Raw genomic sequence first — 23,414 nt, forward strand, 5'->3', positions numbered from 1 at the left:
GTTCATGACAAGATAGACAGAATTAATATGTCTGGCTCAGGATATATAACTAAAAGAAAACGACAATCTTCATTCATTCAACCGCTGACAGCTAAAGTGAAAGCTATTAAAAAATCAAGGCTCAGTCAAAATAAAATAAAAGATATATTTTCTAATTAACTATGTCTTTTTTACATAATCATTCATGTGAGTGTATTAAATCAGAGTTAGATTTGTTTGCTTTGCCATCAACGCAAACAAGTATAGAAAATGGATTATGGATTCATTACAAACCCATTTCATCCCTTGCTGATGATGGACCGATAGAATTTCAAATACCTGGAACGAGCGAAGACTACATAGATTTGTCTCATACGTTGATCCATTTAAAAGCTAAGATAGTGAATCAAGACTTATCAAAACTTAGTTCATCTGCAGTTGTAGCTCCAATTAACAATTGGTTACATTCAGTCTTCAGTCAGCTGGATGTATACTTGAATCAAAAACTCATTTCACCTCCAAACAATACATACGCTTACCGTGCTTACATTGAGACATTATTAAACTATGCGCCAGCAGCAAAAGAATCTCACCTGACTTGCGGTCTTTGGTATGAAGATACTGCGGGGAATATGGATTCAGTAGATGAAAAAAATACAGGTTTTACTAAAAGACAGAGTCTTGCAGCCGAAAGTAAAGAAATAGAAATGATTGGACACTTACATGGTGATATATTCAACCAGGAAAAATTTTTGATTAATGGTGTTGAGATGTGTGTTAAATTAATTCGCTCAAGGGAAACTTTCAGTCTTATGGCTTCTTCAAATGATTTAAAACTTAAAGTGTGTATCACGGATGCAACCCTTATAGTTCGACGCGCGCGGATCAATCCGACTGTATTACTTGCACATCAAAAAGTTTTAGCATCTACTACTGCAAAATATCCAATAACTCGAGCGGAAGTTAAAGTTTTAACAATTCCTTCAGGGGTTCAGGGTAAAACACTCGATAATATTTTTCTTGGTCAAGTTCCTAAAAGATGTATTGTCGGATTTGTTAACAACGCAGCATTTAATGGAACTCTTACGAAAAATCCATTCAACTTTGAAAATTATCATATGAATACATTTAGTTTATATATTGATGGCCAACAAATACCTTCAAAAGCTTTGCAACCATCATTCGATGATAATACTTTCAGTTCAGCCTATCATACGTTATTCTCAGGCACGGGAATCCATTTTTTAAATGAAGGGAACGGAATATCTAGGGAACAATATGCAAAAGGCTATTGTCTCTTAGCATTCGATTTAACTCCTGATTTATCAGCTCACTCTAGTCATTGGAATCTTATAAAGCACGGTAGTGTGAGGCTAGAAGTTCGCTTTGATTCAGCTATTCCTGAAACGATAAACTGCATCGTATATGCAGAGTTTGACAATGTTATTGAAATTGATAAAAATCGTAATGTAAGCGTGGACTATAGCAGCTAAGAAACCTAATTTCTGTAAATAGATTAAGTTATAATTTGTACCTACATTATTATTAAGGTTTGTAATAAAACACTGATACAAGAAATATTTTTTGTTTTTATTTAAGTTATGGACCATTATTTTTAATAAGACTATGCTGTGATAGCCTAGTGGTTAAGACAACCACCTTCTAATCGGAGGTCGGGGTTCAATTCCAGGCACGCACCTCTAACTTTTCGAAGTCTTGTGCGTTTCAAGTACTTAATTAAATAACACTGTTTTAATGGTGAAGGAAAACATCATGAGGGAACCTGCATGCTTGAGAGTTCTCCATAGTGTTCTTAAAGGTGTGCGAAGTCTGCCAATCCACACTCAGCCAGCGTGGTAGACTATGGCCAAAAAACCTTTCTCACGAGGAGACCCGTGCTCTGTAGTGAGCCGGCGATGGGTTGATCATGATGATGATGATTTATAATATATCTGAAATAACATGGTCTTACGTCCCATTCATGTATGATCCTCGGCAGCGATAAGATCAGTAGTATTGAAGTAATATGAATACAATAGGGATAAAGACATATTTAAGAAGAATCCACCCAAGTCTGCAAGACAATGTGTATGCCGCAAACCGGTTACCGATTTATGTTGAAACACCCGCCTATTTAATAAGCAATCTAGACCCCGATTATAAACCAGGATCGCATTGGATAGCCATATATATAGATACAAATGGTGTTGGACAATATTTTGATTCATTTGGACGAGCACCACCAAAATATCATAAGCAGTTCTTGGAAAGAAACACAAGAATATGGCAATTCAATACAAGGCGGATACAGAATGATTACACATCAGTTTGTGGAGAATATTGTATAATGTATTTGTATTTCATATTTACGGGTTACTATACAAGTTCAGATTTTTTAGATTTATTCAATGAAAATACAGTAGAGAATGATATATTTTTATGTGAGTTATTTAAATCAATATTTGAAGGCTAATAAAGAGTAGTTATGATTCATGCGTTTCCTTTAAAACCCATAGAATGAAGCAACGAGCCAGCGAACAATAGAGCGTCATTAGTAGGTGATTAAGCAATTAGATAACGAACTAGGGATTAATTTTTCGAAAAGCTAACTTTGCAACCGTTAGAGATACGACGTCGGGAGTGAGCGCAATCGATTCAGCGTACCCCAAAACCTTTTTTTTTTTTTTTTTTTTTTTTTAGGTTTCGATCTTGACCGAGGCACGGAGGGGGCTGAGGCAGCGAGGCACGGGAGGGGGCCAGGGCCTGGGGCAGAACCGGCGAATCCCCTACTACTTAAATAATTCCACTCAGATTACGGTATATCAATTTCATTTCAAAAATGCATGGTCTGGACATTTTTGGTACAAGTAAACTCGATTGCCTCATGCGTGTGGCTGTTCTTAAGTAAGCAATTTAAAAGAATTGACCTTTGGAGATGACGAATATAATAAGTATTATAAAACTCTAGATATGCAAAGCTCCTACAATTGTATTTTAAAAAGTGAAGACAAATTCGTAAACTTATGTGTGTGACACATAAGTGTATAGGGAGTAGTATTGGAGCGGGGTTTACGCACCTTTTGAAATCGTAGCATGCTTAAAAAAATGACAACCCGTTACCAGGGATGATGAATGATAAATATAATGAGTGTAATTATTTCAACGCTATTAGTACATCTAAAGCCTACATTATCTACATTAATTTTTAACCCCCGACCCAAAAAGAGGGGTGTTATAAGTTTGACTTGTGTATCTGTCTGTGGCATCTTAGCTCCTAAACTAATGAACCTTCTTTCACTGATGGATTGCTAAATTATTCTGAAGTAGGCTATAGCCTATTTAAATGATAATATAATCAGGGGAAAGGCTCGTAAAGTAATAACCTTAACAGAGCTTTAACGGAAGCTTCAGTTTTTTATTTAAATGGTTGTGTCATGATAATAATATGATGAATTGATACAAAAATGCTAATCAGTTCAAATCTTAAATCGAACTGTTATGGTTAAGTTTGACAAAAACCCAATGTTTTTTGCATGTTTAAAGTAAAGTACTGGTTTCATCTCCGCAATTTCATGACGAAACATCGCGTACTATAATTTATGGATAAAATTATTATTCATAGTGTGTTTTGGAGTAATTATTCAGATATATTCATACGCAATCTTGTTCATGTCTGCAACTGCATGGGCACGTTCTGAAGTAGGGTTGTGAGATGTCGCAAAAATACCTTCTTTGATGGTAGCAGGTACCACTGAAACATGGAATAAATTTTAGCTCCGGAACGCAAAGTTCGGCAGTGGTATTGTATAAGATGTGAATATTCTCAAATAAAAGGCTAGCTATCGTTTCATTTTAAAGAGGTAAGGGGTAATATCCAGAGCTAATAACCCGATTCTGAATTTTTTCACTAATAGATAGATTATGCCCAAGTGCTAAGGGCCATAAATTATAATACCTATATGAGGATAACAACATAGCGGAAAAACACTTGACTATTCAATAATGTAATTCAATCCATGAAGAAATATCAGGGTTCTGCTAGTCTTACATAAATAGATGAGGAATTTACTGGGAAAAAGAAGTAAATTAGGCTTTTGAATCAGATTTTTTTTCACTCAGATACAAGTTAGCCCATGACTGCAACCTCACCTGGTGGTAAGTGATGATGCAGTCTAAGATGGAAACGGGCTAACCTGGAAGGGGTATGGCAGTTTTTATTAAATCCATACCCCTTTGGTTTCTACACGGTATTGTACCGGAACGCTTAATCACTTGGCGGCACGGCTTTGGCGGTAGGGTGGTAACTAGCCACGCACGTTCGTCAGAGTTCCCGGAGCCTCTCAATATGTGCTGAGGAGGGCCACCGAGGGGGTTTTAGTGGGTACAAATCCCACATAACCCGAGTGGGTATCTTATGAAGATTTCCCCCTCGAAAAAAAAAAAAAAAAAAAAAGGGTGGTAACTAGCCAAGGCCGAAGCCTCCCACCAGACAAATTGAAGATTGAAACCACTCAAAACTTTGAGAGTTACAGTTTTATTATCAACCCTATAAAGCAGTCATTGATTTGCAATGGGGCCAAAGGAAATGCATTCAACTGGTTCCAATTGAGAGTTATTTCACTTATCCTGCCTTTCAATAATGCCAAAATGATACTTGGTTAATTTTACAATCATGCATGCTGATCCATTAGAATTACGATGATATTGTCATGTTTGATTGATTTTACTGATCGACATGGATAATGAATATTCTTAATTTGCAATCCTACAAATACAAGTATCAGATATAAGCTGATGCTCGCGACTTTGCGTGGATTAAGGTTTTTAAAAATCCGTGGGAACTCTGACTTTTCAGGATAAAAAGTAGCCCACTCTTCAGGTCTACCCATATATTCAATTTGAAAGTGTATCTATTTGTTTGTTACCAATAAGGTTTGTCATTCAATCACTTCGGAACAGAGCAAACGTATTGACGTGATTTTTTTCTTGGGAATTAAAGATCTGGAGAGTGATACAGGCAATTTTTTATCCCGGAAAATTGTAGAGTTCCCAAGGGATTTTTAAAAACCTGCACGGTCGCAGGCATCGGCTAGTTATAAGATGTAAAATCTAGTAGGAAAATATTATCCATCTGTGGCTATGGGTCGTAAAAAAGTCACAGAAACTGTCTTCCGTAAATGGAGAGAAATGGCCGTTCACGCACCACGTGACCTTTACACCATATGTAGTTATGGTGTGAGTAGTAGCTACGAGCACGACATATGGGACTTTTAACTGGGAGAAAGTGTTAAGTCTGCTATTAGGGGAACAATAACATTCTTTGCAGTATTTCGTGAGTACAATGGAACAAGTTCTGAATACGTAATTTATTTAGTTGTTTATTCTCAACGATTGATCATTTATGTCTATTTATTTCTAACAGTGTTTAATGGACTTTGATTACTTGAAGCCAGCAAATACTGGCTAAATTGGTTCCGAAATTCGAAGTGTTCTAAATTGGTTTAGTTCAAGTTTGGTACTTAACAGGGCTCTCTCCGTCACTCGTTTCCACTCGTTTCATACAATCGTAGTTCCAATTTCATTTGAATATTAAGCAACCAAAGTCCATGAAATTTTGCAGACATATTCTAGAAACTAATATCTGTGTCTGTGGTGTTTTAGATTTTTCTAAAAATATGTAGTTTTAAAATTACAGGAGCTCAAAGATTTGTATGTAAATTTTAAAGACCGCGTAACTTTGAAACCGAATATTTTAACAGAAATCTGGAAAACCACAGACATAGATATTAGTTTCTAGAATATGTCTGCAAAATTTCATGGACTTTGGTTGCTTAATATTCAAATGAAATCGGAACTACGTTTGTATGAAACGAGTGACGGAGAGAGCCCTCTTAATGAGGGCTAAAGTTACATAGAGAACCAACAAGCTCAAGTTTTGAGACCTAGCGGTTTGAGTTGAGCGTTGATGTTTCAGTCAATAGCAGAGTGAACTAGAGTGAGGTAACTCTTGGCTTGATCCCGAATCGACGATATGTCAAATATTAAGGCTATAGTGACGTAAAATCAAAGAAAAACAGGGCTGTTTTAGGGCTACCTGCATGAAATGTACTAACATTTGTCGCCAGCCAGTGACGTCGAAGGCTCCACGTCTTGTTAGAAGTTCCCTAACTGTTGTTCCAGTCAAAATGCCGCGCAGAACCTTATTTTGGAACAGTGCCATACCCTTTCAGATAAAAGCATGTCCATCTTGGACTGCATCATTACTGCCAGTGAATATTCTTAACACAAATGAAAGTGCGTTTTACTATAAGACATGATATTGTTAGGAAGTTTAGTTCCACACGCAAGATTATGTTTCTGTGGGGAGCGTTGTGGTCGGAAGTGAATTTCATACTTTATTCCGTTGCAGCCTGCCATTGCAGTTTCGCATTACTTGTTAGTTGGAGATATCGATTAGTTCAAGGGTTTATCAGTTTATTACAGTTGCAAAGTCTAACTTTGAAATTGGGATGATGTCTAGATATCAAAAAAAAATTCTTAGGAGTTATCCAGATCCGCTGTTAGTTTTAAGTTAGCTAACCATTTTAAATTATCGATCTAACTAAAAAATCAAATGACGTCAACTTTTAAGACGTCACATCTGTGTATTTCATACAAGCTCTTCCATACTTAGCGAAAGTTTGACGTTTGATAAAACTTGCTGATTTGATTGATATAATCATCATCCCTATTGTGGAGTCTACATCTCCCGAGGATGCTCCGGTGTCGGAGTGAAACGTACGTTGAGTGTGTTTTAGAAGATTTGTGTGGTGTTGTGTGTTGGTGGTGTGGACATAGGTATCGTATTGATTCTGTACCAACTTGTTATTAAAGAATTTCTATTATAATAAATACAAATAGGTACAAGTGGTACAAAGGCACGCTCCGACCTTGCAATCACTATAATTGTCTATTTCGTATGCCGAAATACCATTTTAAATCCTACTAAGTATATAACTATACTAATATTATAAATGCGAAGTGTGTTTGTTTGTTGGTTTGTCCTTTAATCACTCCGCAACAGAACAACGGATCAACGTGATTTTGTGCCTACATAGTAAAGATCTAGAAGCCGGTAACATAGTTACTTTTTATTCTGGAAAATCAAAGGATACCAACGGGATTTTTAGGGTTCCGTACCTCAAAAGGAAAAACGGAACCCTTATAGGATCACTTTGTTGTCTGTCTGTCTGTATGTCTGTCCGTCGTGTCTGCGAAGAAACCTGTAGGGTACTTCCCATTGACCTAGAATCATGAAATTTCGTAGGTAGGTAGGTCTTATAGCACAAGTACAGGAATAAATCTGAAAACCGTGAATTTGTGGTTACATCATTAAAAAAAATTAAAATGTGTTTCAATTTTCTAAGTAAGATAACTATACCAAGTGGAGTATCATATGAAAGGGCTTTACCTGTACGTCCTAAAACAATTTTTTTTTTTTTTTATGTATAATAGTTTTTGATTTATCGTGCAAAATGTTGGAAAAAAATGCCCGAGTGCGGAACCCTCATTGCGCGAGACTGACTCGCACTTGGCCGGTTTTTTTAAAAACTTAATTCACGCGGACAAAGTCGCGAGAATCATACAGTCAAGTACCTATTAACTTAAGTGTATTTTAATTTTATGTTTCTACATACGTAATAATTATATACCTATAATTACCTTCCTTAGTAATTAACGACTTCCCTTTTAGTTTATAGGTAAGTACCATGGACTTGGAATAGCTAGACACCGTATGTTCATTAAATAGTATGAAACAATTGTGCTTATTTTTGCCTAAACTACTATTGGCGTCACTCAGAAAAGCAGGTATTATTTAAATATTTTTATCGAATTATTGGAATGTCCTCCCAAAACCTACGCAAAAAACACAGGTTCAATGCGTAGCGGTTACCCGTGAGTTTAATCTTAAACAAACTAATGGCAAAATAAATAATTTAATTAGAGCGTGATTGCTATCACAATATCTTAATTTTCGCGTATTTGGAAAGAGAAATAATAGTATATGATCATTTTTCATTTTCATCTAGGTATAGATGAAAATGAAAAACCGGTGAAGGGCACACGAAGGGTTCCGTACCAACTACCAACATATAAGAAATAACACTTTAACTTTTTTTGATGTTGAACCGAAAATCAACGATTTTCGGATTTTTCCCTTTACTTGTAGTAGGTATAAGACATTGCTACCTGCCTTTCATGATAGGTCAACGGGAAGTACGTTTCCCATTTTTAATAATAAAATATACTTTCTTCAACCAAAAACCAATAAATAAAATAATATAAAAAAATGCAAACAGATAGAGTGCCTACCATAGTCCCCGGAGAATCAAGAAGCCGACCAAAGTTTGTGGCTTTTAATTCCCTCGACGGATCTTGACGGACCATGGAGTGCTCCTATATCCTCTAAAGGGTAGAAACATCATTATCATCATCATCATCATAATCAATCTATCGCCGGCTCACTACTGAGTACGACTCTCCTCTCAGAATGATAAGGTTTTGGCCATAGTCCACCACGCTGGCCGTGTGCGTATTAGCACATGGGAAAAGATACGAAACCCCAAAAAAGGCGTTTGGCGGCTGAAACGAGCAAGTTGGGCGGACGGCTTGCGTAGTGCGGTATCTAGTTATTCCAAGTCCATGGTAAGTACATGCAGCTCATCAAATTATAATCAAGGTTTCTCGGTCAAAATAAACAACCGTGTTACAAAACTATTTAGCAATAACAATGAAAAGATTTGTTATTTGTATCTAAGTTATCGGTTTTCTTATACATATTTGCTGATGTTGGAAGTAAAAAATATTGAGACCCTCTTACATTTGATCTCTGAACGAATAGCATATAATAGAAATATTTATATTCTAACAATACAAGTAAGTACTTTTGAATAGTGCGAGGTCAATCAGTTATAATATAAAGATTTCATCATGTTTTTAATCGCCCAATAATGTTTAAACGAAGCAGTTTGACAGTATCAAAAATATTAGTCCAAAACGCCTAAAGTCCTTCATCAGAGTTATTCTTGTGATTTGATGACACATATTTGTCAGATTAGTCGAACAAAACTTTAACAGTCGTTTTTTGCACTAAGTGTAAATGTGCCTTAAGTTTTATTACCATAACGAAGGTCACCCAGGTTTAAATAAACGATTTCATGGAAATAATTTCTATAATTATTATTTGTTTAAATAAAATTGTGGGTTTCCTTTCTGCTTACTTATATTATCAGGTTTGTTTTTCTTGCTGCAATACTTCTGTGAAAACTGGTTGAATAATAAATTATGGTTAAAAATTGAGACTGAATTCATAGTCAACATAGGGGCTTCTTTAGAGGTCGATTCAGATATGTGTTAAATTCAACCTTTGTGCGTTTGAATATGACATATTATGTTGTCTGAGTGGTGCTCTAAAGAAACCCCAAACCCTATCGTGACTATGAATTCCAGTGTAAAATAATTAAATTATGGATGAAACCAATTGAGCGTAGGTACATTGACTTTGCTTAGACTTAACACACTGTTAAAATGAGACAGATTCATGCCCACAACGTTCTTATTTTAACAGTGTCTTAAGTCTGAGCAAAGTCAAAAGAGCAAAAACCTACGCTCTAAAGGTTTCAGCCTAAAGCTGTCCTGAGATTTACCTACAGTACAATTGCGCATTGCGCGGGACATCTATGGGCACTAATTTTTAGGGTTCCCTAGTAAAACAATATTATAGTTCATTAAACCCGTCTACCTATCTGTTTATCTGTGTGTCACAGTATAAAAGCTTAAAGTTTAAAAGTCTACTCATAAAAACTGGTTACCGCTACCGAAAGCCACATTTGAATTCCGAAAACTTTAAGAATTCCAGGGTAGCCTGTAGGTCCTGAACTGTTGGACGGATCGGGCTGAATTTTGACATGCAGACAGCGATTATGACATAGACATCCGCTACGAAAGAATTTTTGAAAATTCAAACCCTGGAGGGGTAAATAGGGAGTTAATAGTGTGTGTAGCCACGATGGCCAAAGTCGCGTTGCGGAATTAGCTAGTCTTATATACATTTTGGTTAGGTACTTAATTTTGCAATTACGTTTTCTAAACTGATCTAAACTAATAAATCAATTGAACTCATGCAGCCTAATAAATAATATTATTATCTGTATTAATCGAGAGGTTTGTGTAAATAAGATCTAATATTTACCAATCATTGGTACAATCGACAATATTCCATTGTTCTCATATCAGTGTTTAAATCGCTTATCAGTTCAGTCGATTTGGCCAAATATAGCGTCTACTGTGAAATACGGTGAGCAAGTGGAAACGAGAATTTAATGGAGTAGTAAAAACATATTTAGGGCCGATTTTTCAATCGTCAAATAACTTTTATTAACCCCCGACCCAAAAAGAGGGGTGTTATAAGTTTGACGTGTGTATCTGTGTATCTGTGTGTCTGTGTATCTGTGTATCTGTGTATCTGTGTATCTGTCTGTGGCATCGTAGCGCCTAAACAAATGAACCGATTTTAATTTACTTTTTTTTGTTTGAAAGGTGGCTTGATCGAGAGTGTTCTTAGCTATAATCCAAGAAAATCGGTTCAGTCGTTTAAAAGTTATCAGCTCTTTTCTAGTTTTCTTGTAGAAAAGAAGGTTAGATAACCCTTAGGTTCATAATATTCAAGTGTCAATTGACAAATGTCAAGATGGACGTTGCCTAGATATACATAATTATTTATTTGAAAATGATTTGTCGGGGGTGTTGAAATTTTTTAATTTACACTTGTCTGAGTAATTGTATAGGAAATCTGTCAATACGGCAAAATTCATACGATAAAAGTGAATTGTCGATTGTAAAATCGGCCCTTAGAATGTTTTATTTTATGTGAAAATGAAATAAATAAGTAACTACGTGTATCTACAAAATTAAATAAGTACATAGTTAGGTATAATGATAGTAGTCTAAATAAATATAAAAGGAAAAGCTGTTTGAATGATCTATTATGACGTAGACATAGTACGCTAAGAAAGGATTTTTGAAAATTCAATTCATAAAGCCCTACAGCGGTAAAATCTGTGTAGTCCACGTGGACTAAGTTGCGGACTTAAGCTAGTAAAAAAATAAATGTAGACATGAACAGTTGTTACAATTCGGCTGACAGAAAAAAAATTAAGTACTTAGATAAGCGGCTGAAATGAATGTAATCCATCGTCTGTCGTACTACAAATATCGCAATTATTGTTATATCGGTACATACTTGCTGAATAAAATTATGAAGCAGGTATTATTATTTTTCCAAATCAGTGCATTGTAAAACTTGACCTAGATCAACTATCAGAGTTGAGATTTTAAGAATGGAACTGTATAAAACAACCGTGTGAGCGAACGTTCATTAAATTTAATTAATGCTAATTTATATCGATTAAAATCAAAACGCACTCGATCGTGACGTGAAACAAATAATGATAACTATAAAAATACTTAACTGCGCCTGAGACTGCGCTTAAATTACATTATGACACGTTTTATTTTAATTGGCCAAGGATTTATTTTTACGCTGCGTCGTTATTTTAATGTTCTTAATTTTTAACTCTTTATAGAAAATATTTAGTGCGAAAAATTCTGTTCGAATGTCAGTTTATATTTCCGGATGCTTTCGCATCCGGATACTTTCGTATAGATAGAAGATTATGTGAGGTCGTGATTTTACAAACTTTTTCAAAAAGTAATGTTAAAAATAATTCCGATACCGGGAATCGAACCCGAGCCTCCTGGGTGAGAGCCAGGTATCCTAGCCACTAGACCATATCGGATCTTGAGATGCCTAACAAAATTATGTTTCAGTACAAAAATAGTAGACAGGCAAGTAGGTATCTAGGTAGTTAAAAAAACCCCCGACAGAAAACCCTCTATAAGAAAACCAGAAAAGAGCTGATAACTTTCGAACGGCTGAACCGATTTTCTTCGTTTATAGCTAAGAACACTCTCAAGCAACCTTTCAAACGAAAAAACTAAATTAAAATCGGTTCATTAGTTAAGGAGCTACGATGCCACAGACAGATACACACGTCAAACTTATAACACCCCTCTTTTTGGGTCGGGGGTTAAAAAAAGTGAGGACGATCCTAGACGGCTTTTTAGCCATGACGTGTGTAGGGCCATCATAGGTCGGATTCTAGATAGCCTCCTAGATCGACAGGAGCTTTTGACTTTGACTAACTTCGCTAGGTTTTGTTTCACTGTAACTATTTGAGTTTAGTTTTTTGGTAAGTAAGTATATCACGTAATTGTTCAAAGAACCTATGTGATAAAAGCAATCGTTACTTTATGGAAGTCATGATCCTATACAAGGAACGAATTGTACATTGGCCTTCTTAAATTTTCTGAGGATACTCCGGTGTCGGAGTAAAACTTAGTACCTACCTACCAAGAATTTGTGGTGGTGGTGCCGCCTTGCTTTGCTTGCTGACTTGCTTTATTTTATTTTATTCGGATACAAGATAGCCCTTGACTGCAATCTCACCTGGTGGTAAGTGATGATGTAGTCTTAGATGGAAGCGGGCTAACCTGGAAGGGGTATGGCAGTTTTTATGCTTTTCCTGCATGTTTGTCTGTTTTGACAGATTACAGTCAATTACGCTAATTGTGCCTTATTTATTTAAAGCCTGCCTACTCAACTACTCAAGAATCTTGTTAAAAGTGAACATTTCAACCAACTAGACATAATAGTTAATATTTACCTCACCCTTATTATCTGCGACCCAGTGAGATAACCGTTCCGCAAACATAACATTTAGTGCACTCCTACATCCATCTCTCTCACTTTGTTGTAATACTGCGAGTGTTAGACAAGAATGGCATGTGAGCAGTGATAAGTGATTTGTTATCAGTTGCAGTTTTTAGGTATGTTACCTATACCCGCTGTTTTTTTTTTCATTGAGATAGGAAAATAGCACTGGTTAAAGTAGTTTAAACGGTATCTATGCCTACCTGTTTAAAGCGTTTCCGATGCTTTCGACAAATAATAGAGGACTATGTATTGTGTAAATACGCGGGACTGCAATTAGAATTACCTACTCTTTTAGAAAACTAGTAGCTAGTAGTTGGTATCCACCAGAGGCTCTTAAAGAATTGAATTCAGCATAACAAAGAACAAAATTCCATGGGTAACTACAACGACCTGTAGAACTTTGCATCTATGTATCTAGATATCAACACTTTTGTCGGCGAAGCTTAACTTATACTTATAAAACTTGGCTCTTTTTTCACATTAATGTTTTTGGCGGGTTAAGTTTTACAACGAGCAAAGTTCCATAGGCGTCTGATAAAGTTGTAGTTCCGTTCATGGCAGGGCGAAGGAACGTCTATTTGGAATAGTTTATGGCTTGCCGTTCATGGGTAATAAAGAGGCTAGCACCATTGTGGCCGCATAACACTCGTAGCTGGGAGGAATGCCCTTATGTTCTAAACTGAACTACTTAAAGCTGAAATGAAATAAAGTGTATAGTGCTTGTTGTTTGAAACGATAGCGACAAAGGTATTTGTGTCACTTAATTTTTTATGGAGTAGCTTGGACAAGGAGGAATGTGTTATGTAGTACATGGTAGTACTTTCAGTGGCCGTATGACCTAAACTTTTTCATGTTATATATAGCAAAGGTTTTTTTTTTAACATAGTTAGAATATAACGATTTAATGTGTAACATGAACATTTGTTTTTTGATTTTAAATTTAATGTGGTCTAGCATCTACCACTGGTTTGGAATGCCTTTCCTACCGAGAATTATTTGCTGAAACGGCCCATTAGCTTGCCGAACCGATTGCTTATGGAGGAGTTCAGCATTTTATTGTTTCCGGAAAACCTCTGCTATTAACAGCATATGAACAAGCGATAGAGCGAGAGCATAAAGAAAAAAAGAAAATTTAAAAAAGAAATTTCCGATACCGGGAATCGAACCCGAGCCTCCTGGGTGAGAGCCAGGTATCCTAGCCACTAGACCATATCGGAGGATGACTGGTGTGTTGAAATATGTTTAAACAATGATATCAAGATACCATCAGAACAACGCGTTAACAGAATACTTCCTAATATACGAGCATGGGGACAATTGATATGACCCTAATACCAAAATGGGCCAGTTTGTAGAAATATTCTACTATGTATCGTGTGAAGTGGGTACTACAGGAAACGGCAAGTTTTTGTTTGTTTCATTTTGTTTACTACATAATATGAGATAATTATCTACCTAGTCATCACAATTAGGTAACCTTTTTATAAATCTAATATTATTGTTTGCTTCATTAGTTTGCGTTGGAGTGTACTTAAAACAGTAGGTAATCTTCAAAAAATATTTCTGCTCAATATACATCGGCAACATATTTTGTAAACCTGTAGGGCAGATGAAAGCCGTATACCAGAAATTGATTTCCTACGCAACAACGGAAAGATTTGCGTAACACTGGCCATACACGATCAAGTTTGCAGTGGACTTGAGGCGGCGTCAAGTAAACTCGATAATCGTACTGATTCTGTGCGCAACTAAAATTCAGAGTATTCGCATCTTTTTCTTACCAATGTAATAAGAAAAGGACGCTCAAACCTTATTCAATTTAGAATAGAATTGTCATACCGCGTGACCTCAGCTGCCAGTCGCGAGCCTATTGTTTTTTGTAGCGTGCACTAAAATTTTGTGTCTTTTAATTTAATATTAATTTTCCGTCCTTCTTTAGCAATATTAAAAGTAAAGATGCAGATACTCTAAACTTTGTTTAGGGGAAAGTAAGAGAATCGACGCCATGTCTGGTTATCAGTGGACTGGACGCCGCAAACTTTACGGCAAACTTGATCGTGTATGGCCTGCGTAAGAGAAGGTACCGAATTTGTTTAGGTACCTCCGTCTAAATAAAACTTACAAACTCCTACGAGTACATAACCAAACATCGCTGATGTAGGTAAAGATAGAATTAATAGATATTTGTTTATTGTACAGGATAAACATTTCGACGGATGTGTTGTTTATAAACGTTGTTGCCTAAAACTAAACATTAGACGAACTACCATGTCCATCCTACCTGTTGATCCAAAACAAAGTAGAAAGAAACCAAGAGATAAAACAACTATAAATTATAGCACCTGCACATTTCTATGGTGGAACGAAAAAACAAAAGGAAGACCGATTTGGATAATTTAGACACGGAATGAATTACAGGCATACGTACTCTTTCTTGTAGCACACGAAGTTATATATTATTTGTTCGAATGTTTCCGCGTAAAAATCATCAATATTTTATAATTTGTTACGTTGCTTGTATTCTTAAAATACAAGATTTCACTGAGGAACAAATTTTAGAATGCTTTATGAGCAATAAAACTTACAATGACGACGACGCGTCGGGAACGGCTGTCGAGAGTAAAGACCAAACTGAAACCGTAGAATACTCAGAATGTAACGTGAGTTATGAATGGCATCCAGCTCAAACAGAATCACCATACAAAAAGTTCGAGATAATCCTCCATGATTTAATTTCACAAGTTAAATCTACTGGAATGTCAATATTTTTACATTATCTAGACACTAATATTATAAAGGCGAAAGTTTGTATGCGTGTGTGTGTGTGTATGTTTGTTACTCTTTCACGCAAAAACTACTGGACGGATTTGGCTGAAATTCGGAATGGAGATAGATAATAGCTGGATTAGCACATAGACTACTTTTTATCCCGGAAAACCAAAGAGTTCCCACGGGATTTCGAAAAACCTAAATCCACGCGGACGAAGTCGCGGGCGTCAGCTAGTCTAGACATAAAGTCGTGTGCCAAAAAATCTCACCTACTGCTGAAATGTCCAATCCACTTGACCTAGTTTTAGGAGACTAATTATTTCAATTTACCGATGGCTCTACGTTTCTATTCTGACTTTAGTTTTTAGTTTTACCGCAGAAATAAAGACTCTTCTGTGATCAGTGGTCATAGTTCCACACGCATTTACTCATATTTTCACTTATCTGCTATAATGTCGACACCAGATATTTCCTGCATTTGATTTGAATAGTTTGGAACAATTTACCGATGACTCTAATCTTTTTAGTCTTATTTTACTTTTTAGTTTTATACTCAGAAATATACATCGTGTTTTGTCGTCTCGTAGTTCCACTCGCGTTTACTTGTAATTCTACTTATCTTCTTTAAAGTAATTAAGTGTATATGCCCCTTACTATTGATAACCACATATAATTATTTCCTATATTAGCTTTGAATGTTTTGGACAGTCATGAAACAACAACACGCGAATGATTCAGCTGTTGGTACCAAATTAAACATTTTGTGACTCTCTATGGAACAATGGTAGGCAAAATAGCTGCAGAAGATATTTTGGGACTAACTTAAGACTTTGTACACTCATCGTTTTATTTTTAGATATCAATTTATCAAGGTGTTATTAATGCTACTCAGTGCCAATCAAGAATAGTTTGTGGTGCTGATGATTCATTAATAGGAGACAATAGTTGAAATTCATGAAACGTGTACTTTTGGCATTGATTTAGTTATTTCAAATCAATGACTTTTGGCCAAACGCATTGTACGCCACATGTCGACATGAAGAAACACAGGAACCGTAATAGATACATGCAAGGTATTTTTCATATTAAAATTATTCGTAACGTTGGCAGCTAGAATCGGTCGCAACAGGCGCATCAAAGAAATGCTAAATAGTGAATACGTCAGTAAGAGCTTTGTAGTTACCACCCGATGTTACTGACGTCACTCGCATTTTCAGCACTGAAAAATGCATCGAATAGCATTCATCAAATCAAAAAACTACATTTCTTTCGACTAGTAATTTATAAAATGTTTTCGCCCACCTTTGAAAAATGACGTGGCAAGTGCCAGTTGGTGGATGAGAGTGATTTAGGAATGAGTACTGAACACCTGTTGCAGTGGGCGGCTCGACGAGGGACTGCTTTGAACGTTCAGGTAAAATATTACCTGATTACGTATTTGGAATGGAGGTGTTGATAAGTACTAGGTCAAGGGATTCAGTATTGGTTATTATTTTTAGACATATGATCAAATTAGTGTTTCTTAAAAATGTAATAAAGAAAAACCCGATTTGTAACCATTAAAACCGTGGTAAAGTAGTATATGAGAAAGGCGTAAAACAGAAAGTTGTGATACGCTTTGAAAAGGAATAAGGCCCAGTACTAGACGCAAATAGGGTTATGACTTATGATGGAAACCATACTACCTGAGAACCATCATACCTAACTGTGCCTACATCTTTGATTTTTTTGTGTTTATGGCATTACAAATAAATAGATTAATTAATAATAGTTAGATCCATGTGTAGAATAGACTCCCAAAAGAAAAGAATAATAATTTGAGATGGTTTAAATGGCATTACGCTGTAGGAATAACATATAGCTAACAGTGGACGCAAATCTGATGATGAAAAAATTTGTCACCTGGGAATCATGATAACTAAGTCGAAGTTGTAATGCTAAAGCTTCATTAAGTCTTTATTGGGTTGGGTGGGACTTATTGGGTTTTAGCACTGTACCGTCGAACTGTACATCTTTTAATTTTTTAACCTCTGACCCAAAAAGAGGGTTATTATATGTTTGACGTGTGTATCTTTGTATCTGTCTATGGCATCGTAGCTCCTAAACTAATGAACCGATATTAGTTTCTTTTGTTTGAAAGGTGGCTTGATCGAAAGTGTTTTTAGCTATAATCCAAGAAAATCAGTTCATCCGTTTGAAAGTTATCAGCTTTTTACTAGTTACTGTAACCTTCACTTTTCGGGGGTGTTACAAATTTTTAATTTACATTTGTTCTTTGTTTGCGGCAATATTCATCACGATTTCATGTATGAGTTGGATGCAATAATGTGAAATAAACTTCCAAAAGAGGAAGAGGATGATTCATTTGGGATGGCGTGAATGTCTGTTTCCGGTGCGACCTGATGTATTCATGAGCACATTGGCATACCACACGTTGTGCAAATTCTACGACCCCCTGTCTGTGTGGATTTATAAATAATCCCGGTTCGCCAGTGGCGGCGGCGGTGTGGCACACCGCGGACGGCGCGGGCGCTCATCCGGGATGGACGCCCGTCAAGATCCACTCCAACCATGGTCCATATCGATAACCCACCCGCGATCACTATCGTGCTGTCGATAATTACGTGCTAAGCCCGTGCGTGTATCCGGATGACATGTGACCTTACGTTGAATGGACTTAAGTGAGAGTGTGTCAATGTTTAAGTGCTATAGTGATATGTTTCAAGTTTAGAAGTTAAGTGTTAAGTGTGATCTCGCAACGCCGCGCCGCTATATTATCTATCAGCTGACTAAGGATTGCATCGGAAAATTGTGTCTTCGTTTTTTCATTAAAAGCAATTTGACATTTCCAAATAACCAAAGTTCTAATGAAAAATTTTATTCGATTAAAATTGTCATGCTCAACATTTTGCTCTCGTGATAAATAATAATCAACCATCCGTTTCAAATTGTAATAGCCGATGATTTTTCATGCTCCATTTTAAAATCGCATTTTCTTTCGAATTAATCAAGATTGATTGCTGATGAATGTGTTTTTGGTGTTTTCGTATTTGTCTTTAGTTTCAACTTAAAGATGGTTAGGCAGATGTCCATAAATAAATCGAGACAGTCAAGTATGTAGCTAATGCTGTCTTCCGTACCTACACATACATTGATTATATTATACTTTCCACTGAACACGTGCTGATCTTACGACATCTTCCAAATATACAATTGTTTACATGAAGTGTGCAAAAATATCACGATTTACAGGGTTTTGGTTTAACTCGCACACTGAAAACAAAAGTGACCCTATCAAAAATTTTGATTTTTTATTGCGTTTAGCAATAATTGAGCTTAAAACAACAAAGTAGAAAATGACATTAGTGCTATCATCGGTGGTCATAGAAGTTATTCAAGACCATGATCTTTACAAATAGCCTGTTTTTCTCCCTGAGATTACTTTTATGTCTTTCTTTTTAATAATGGTGTACAATAAAGAATAACTTTTCATTCATTCGTTCATTCTAATGTATTTGTAACTCAGAACTTTTAATTTTTGGATAATTCCATTTTTGTTTTCAATGTGCGACATATTCTTTGTAGTTATGTTAGCGTGGTTTTATGTGTGGCTAATTTTACTCCACCATTCACAAGATTGTCATTAGTGTTCACCTGGTGTTATTGGCACGTTTATATTCAAATGTTTTGCACCAATTGTGTGTTCTTTTGTTCAATTGATATCTTTGAATACCATGCTGACTTCAGTTTGTGATTTGTATAATAATTCATACCTATAAAATACACTACCTTGGTAAGATAATTAAGTGCATACTTAGTATGATGGGCAACTTAATAATTGTGTACAGCTATGATTTCTGTATCATACTTAATTTTATCTTTAGTGATTAACTCGTTTGTTTATAATATGGCTGGTATGGTTTATACTTATTTGGTCAATTTAAATAAAATTCAACTTCTTCTTATTGTTCGTACCTAAGTATTAATTTCGGTAGTGAAAATGATGTTATTACTTAAATAAAGACAAACGGATGGGCCTCAGGTGTGCTATTAAAATTTAAGATAACCTTAAAAGGTTAACATAAAATTTAAATTATTCAATAGCGACCTCCACCTACGTGTATTTTCAAAGAGTCATTTTAATTTTTAATATTGAGATGGTCAGTGTGTTGTCATAGTAGTGGGCGTTGACATAGGGCTTATGAAACTTTTGACTTTTAAGTTTATACAACTTTTAACAGGTACTTAAGTTTTAATTGGGTTAGCATTCCTTGATTTGTTTAATTTCTATCTGTTCAAAATGTTTTGCCAACAGTTTCGTAATATTTGATGGGCTTTTGTAGTCAATCAAGAGACCTTTATTATAATTTCGTCTGGTCTGTCTGTCTGTCTTAACACTGAGGGTTATTTATCTCACGAGTTATAACCCCGACCAAGGTGATGTGTAGCTCCTCCGGCTTCATCTTTGAACTTACTCTTGAGTTCTAAAACAACTTATAATTCTTGATTATATATATAACTTCTTACTGTAAACAGTTAAGAAGTTTCCCAAATCAAAATGCACTTCTGAACCCTACCTTATTTGCTTTTAGTGCCAAGTGCTTTTTTATTTCTCTATAGACACACGTTTGACTACGATCACACCTGATTAGAAGTCATTATTTGGCCTAGAAGGTGCCTATTCACTCCTATTTTTAAGATACCTAAGTTATAATTAGGAAGCATTGATTTCGGTAGAATATTGCAAACCCTAGCGGTATGCGTATAGGGAATGATGATGCAAAGTTTTTCATTCCGCAGCATTTTCCATTTGTTCTAACTGTCCAGCATTCCCCATGCCCAGTGGCTTGTAAAAGTGTACGGAGTAATTGCTAACAGATAGTTACGCAAATCTGATTGATGATTACGATCCAGCTGGTGATACCGTTACTTCAATTTGGCCACCGGCTGCTCAATTACAAGGTCGTTCAACTCCAAAAAAGATAATAACATTAATAAAACAATGTTTTCCCATGTATGTGTTTGATGCATTGTATGCATTTTTGGTTTCAGTTATTAAGGGCTTCATAAACGGGCTGGTCTTTTGTGTACCCACGAAGTCTTTTGGTAAAGACTTCACTGCTTTTTCTAACTTAATTATTTTATTTATATATTCGTAATTAGCAGCGTTTCACAAAAGTAATAAAACCCAAAAGAGTATATAAAAATTTAACAAAAAAATCTTTTTACAGGATAGACTGAAATACTATTACATTTGAGTGTGTGTTTACTGTGCATGTGTGTAAGTGGGGGTGTAGTGTGTCTATTGTGTGAGTGTTTATTAGTTTAAGTGAGAGTGTATTTGTGCTTGCATTTTTAAGTTACTTAAGATCTTTACGCACGGGCGACTAAGTTGCCCGGCAACTTGGTCGACGGCGATCGTTAGAATCTGTGATTTGTACGGAACTTGCCGAGTTGTGGCGACTCCGTGCGCATAGACACGGCGACTTCCATATAAATTACAGATTTGCCGTCAATTGAATCGCTGGGCGACAATTGGACCGTGGGTAATGGGTCTAAAGCGATTTTTTGGTTTTTATAGTTTTAGAGTTTAGTTTTGTTAGTAGTTTTTATTGTGTACAAGACTTAGAGCAAGATGCAGTTTTCACAGTCCGTTTACGAGCCACTTAATTTAATTAGTTTCCGTTCCATTTTTTACACGTTTTATCAATTACAGTTTGACAGATGAACACTTCTCACTATGAAATAGGAAACATAATGAGGCCATGTTGTTCATATTGATCAAATAACACGTCGACAGGCTTTATTTTCAGTCTGATAATATTATAGTTACAACAAGTGCTAACAAACATCTTCCAAGATGATGCAAGCGCTGCTGGAATCGCTCTACAAAATCTATACAGGTATGTAAAACATAATGATGTATTTTAATTTTAATCACACTAATATTATAAAGGCGAAAGTTTGTATGTGTGTGTGTGTGTGTGTGTGTATGTTTGTTACTCCTTCACGCAAAAATCACTGGACGGATTTGGCTGAAATTTGGAATGGAGATAGATAATATCCTGGATTAGCACATAGGCTACTTTTTAACCCGGACAACCAAAGAGTTCCCACGGGATTTCGAAAAACCTAAATCCACGCGGGCGAAGTCGCGGGCATCAGCTAGTTTTAATAATGATTTATTTCTTTGACCTATATAACTTGCTTTTAGTGTTTTTAACATAACTCATCACTATGGTATGGTAACTTTATGGTTATCTATGAGGGTGGTTACGCACTGCATCCAATCCGAATCCGTAAAAATATGTTCCGAAGTTAGTCATAGAACTAATTTGTATGATAGCTTACGCACTAGTTCCGACTTTCCGTCATCCGTGAGAATATCTCGCTCACTCAAAATGTATTTTTATCTCAGCGTAAATGCGTGTTAAACAATACTCGAAACTAACAAGCGTGTAATTAACCGACAAATATACGAGTAGTTAAGTGCAATAAATGGACCGCTATTTACCCACCTCGGGCTTTTAGCTGTGATTACGATTTTGAAATCCTTGATGGAAAGAGCTGTGTGCATTAGCTGACATCGTAAATGGTCTAGTCACTAGTGAGTTGAACTTTATTAAAGAGCTTTCTGGACCATGAGCCAGTGCGTTCTAGACCTTCGTTGTTTCATAAAAGCTGAAAGTTTCTATGCGTTTTGTCCTCATCACAGGGAGGGACGATCAGCGACTATGAAGTTTGGATTATATGGTCGCTCTAGGAGATAACAGGTAATAATGGCGTTAAAAATCTTACATCAAAGTATAGTGCATAACTTCATAGTCACTGATCGTTCATCCCTGTGCTGGGGACAATACGCAGAGAAACTTTCAGCTTTTATGAAGTAACAAAAGTTTGGCACGCGGTGGCTCTCCGTCTATCCGGTTTAGAATTACAGGAAAATACAGGATCAGACAGTTGTTCAGATGTTCTGTAATGAAAAATGAATCGTTGCTCCCTCCTAATATTTACGCACGAGCACGACTCACGACACAAAGAAATTTGTCACTGTCTTTACATTATCCTAGTTTCCACGATTCATCTAGCTATTTCTGTTGGGTCGCTACCTCTTCGAGGAATATTTTTTTCATCTAAGCATAATTCTGGCATTTTTTCACCAGTGTCTGATTAATTATTCTTAACCGATTCGGTAGGCTGCATGTTTTACATAGGTAGAAAGTTTATACTTTATACCATATGGATGGACTGGAATGATCATTCATCTATTCACTTGGTACAGATATCCAGATTTTCTTAAATAAATCTGAGTTCGATAAGAGTCGATGCAAATTGCTAAGAATTGTACACGTGGGCGTAAATTTTCGTGATTCAACTCGTGCGGTTTATAGACAAGGCTTTAAATAAGACAACTATTGAACATATTTCTTAATTATAGTGCGGATATTAACATTCTATTGCTGATTTCTATCTGCTAAAATTATACATGTTAAACTAATACCTACTCAACTTATTCGTTGTATCCTCAAATATAACATTAAGGGTCGATTCACACTGATACAGTCGAAGCTAATCGAAGCGATAGCAGAGTGAACTAGAATGAGGGAACTCTCGAATTGATACTGAATCGAATATATTATGTCAAATATTAGGCTATGGGTGACGTGAAGCCAAAGAAAAATAGGCGATTCTTATGTGTCCTAGCGTCTAATGTAGGAACATTTGACGCCTGCCAGTGACGTCGAAGCCTCGATGTTTTGTCAAAAATTCCCTAACTGTCGTAAGCTGTTATAGTCAAAAAAATTACAAGCATAAATTTTGCATCTAGAAAATAACCTACAATTTTGACTAA

General features: G+C 36.0%; 1 protein-coding gene, 1 long non-coding RNA gene and 2 other non-coding genes across 13 annotated transcripts in view; 1 reads left to right on the forward strand and 3 right to left on the reverse strand.

Annotated features, from left to right (window-relative positions):
- The window catches only part of LOC123879995 (rho GTPase-activating protein 23), a 473,286-nt gene that overhangs the window by 39,381 nt on the left and 410,491 nt on the right, over positions 1-23,414 (forward strand). For 4 of the 10 annotated variants that reach the window (XM_045927906.1, XM_045927914.1, XM_045927887.1 and 1 more), the window contains exon 1: positions 21,279-21,465. The exons of 1 other annotated variant lie outside the window; for it this stretch is intronic. In XM_045927906.1, the coding sequence (XP_045783862.1) occupies positions 21,423-21,465 (43 nt within the window). In that variant the 5' untranslated portion in view covers positions 21,279-21,422. Of the gene's footprint in view, positions 1-18,047; positions 18,676-20,404; positions 20,525-21,278; positions 21,466-23,414 lie in introns of those variants that run through there. 5 more of the 10 variants (XM_045927847.1, XM_045927853.1, XM_045927861.1 and 2 more) reach the window with 5 other exon arrangements.
- LOC123880168 lies at positions 208-22,369 on the reverse strand. The gene is made up of 3 exons (XR_006799175.1): positions 22,203-22,369; positions 15,712-15,713; positions 208-219 (listed from the first exon to the last, which is right to left on the reverse strand). It is a non-coding gene; the product is annotated as an uncharacterized LOC123880168 (long non-coding RNA).
- On the reverse strand, positions 11,745-11,816 carry Trnae-cuc. The gene has a single exon. It is a non-coding gene; the product is annotated as a tRNA-Glu (tRNA).
- Positions 13,939-14,010, reverse strand: Trnae-cuc. The gene has a single exon. It is a non-coding gene; the product is annotated as a tRNA-Glu (tRNA).

Source organism: Maniola jurtina, chromosome 3, assembly GCF_905333055.1.
Source record: "Maniola jurtina chromosome 3, ilManJurt1.1, whole genome shotgun sequence".
Classification (NCBI taxonomy): domain Eukaryota; kingdom Metazoa; phylum Arthropoda; class Insecta; order Lepidoptera; family Nymphalidae; genus Maniola; species Maniola jurtina.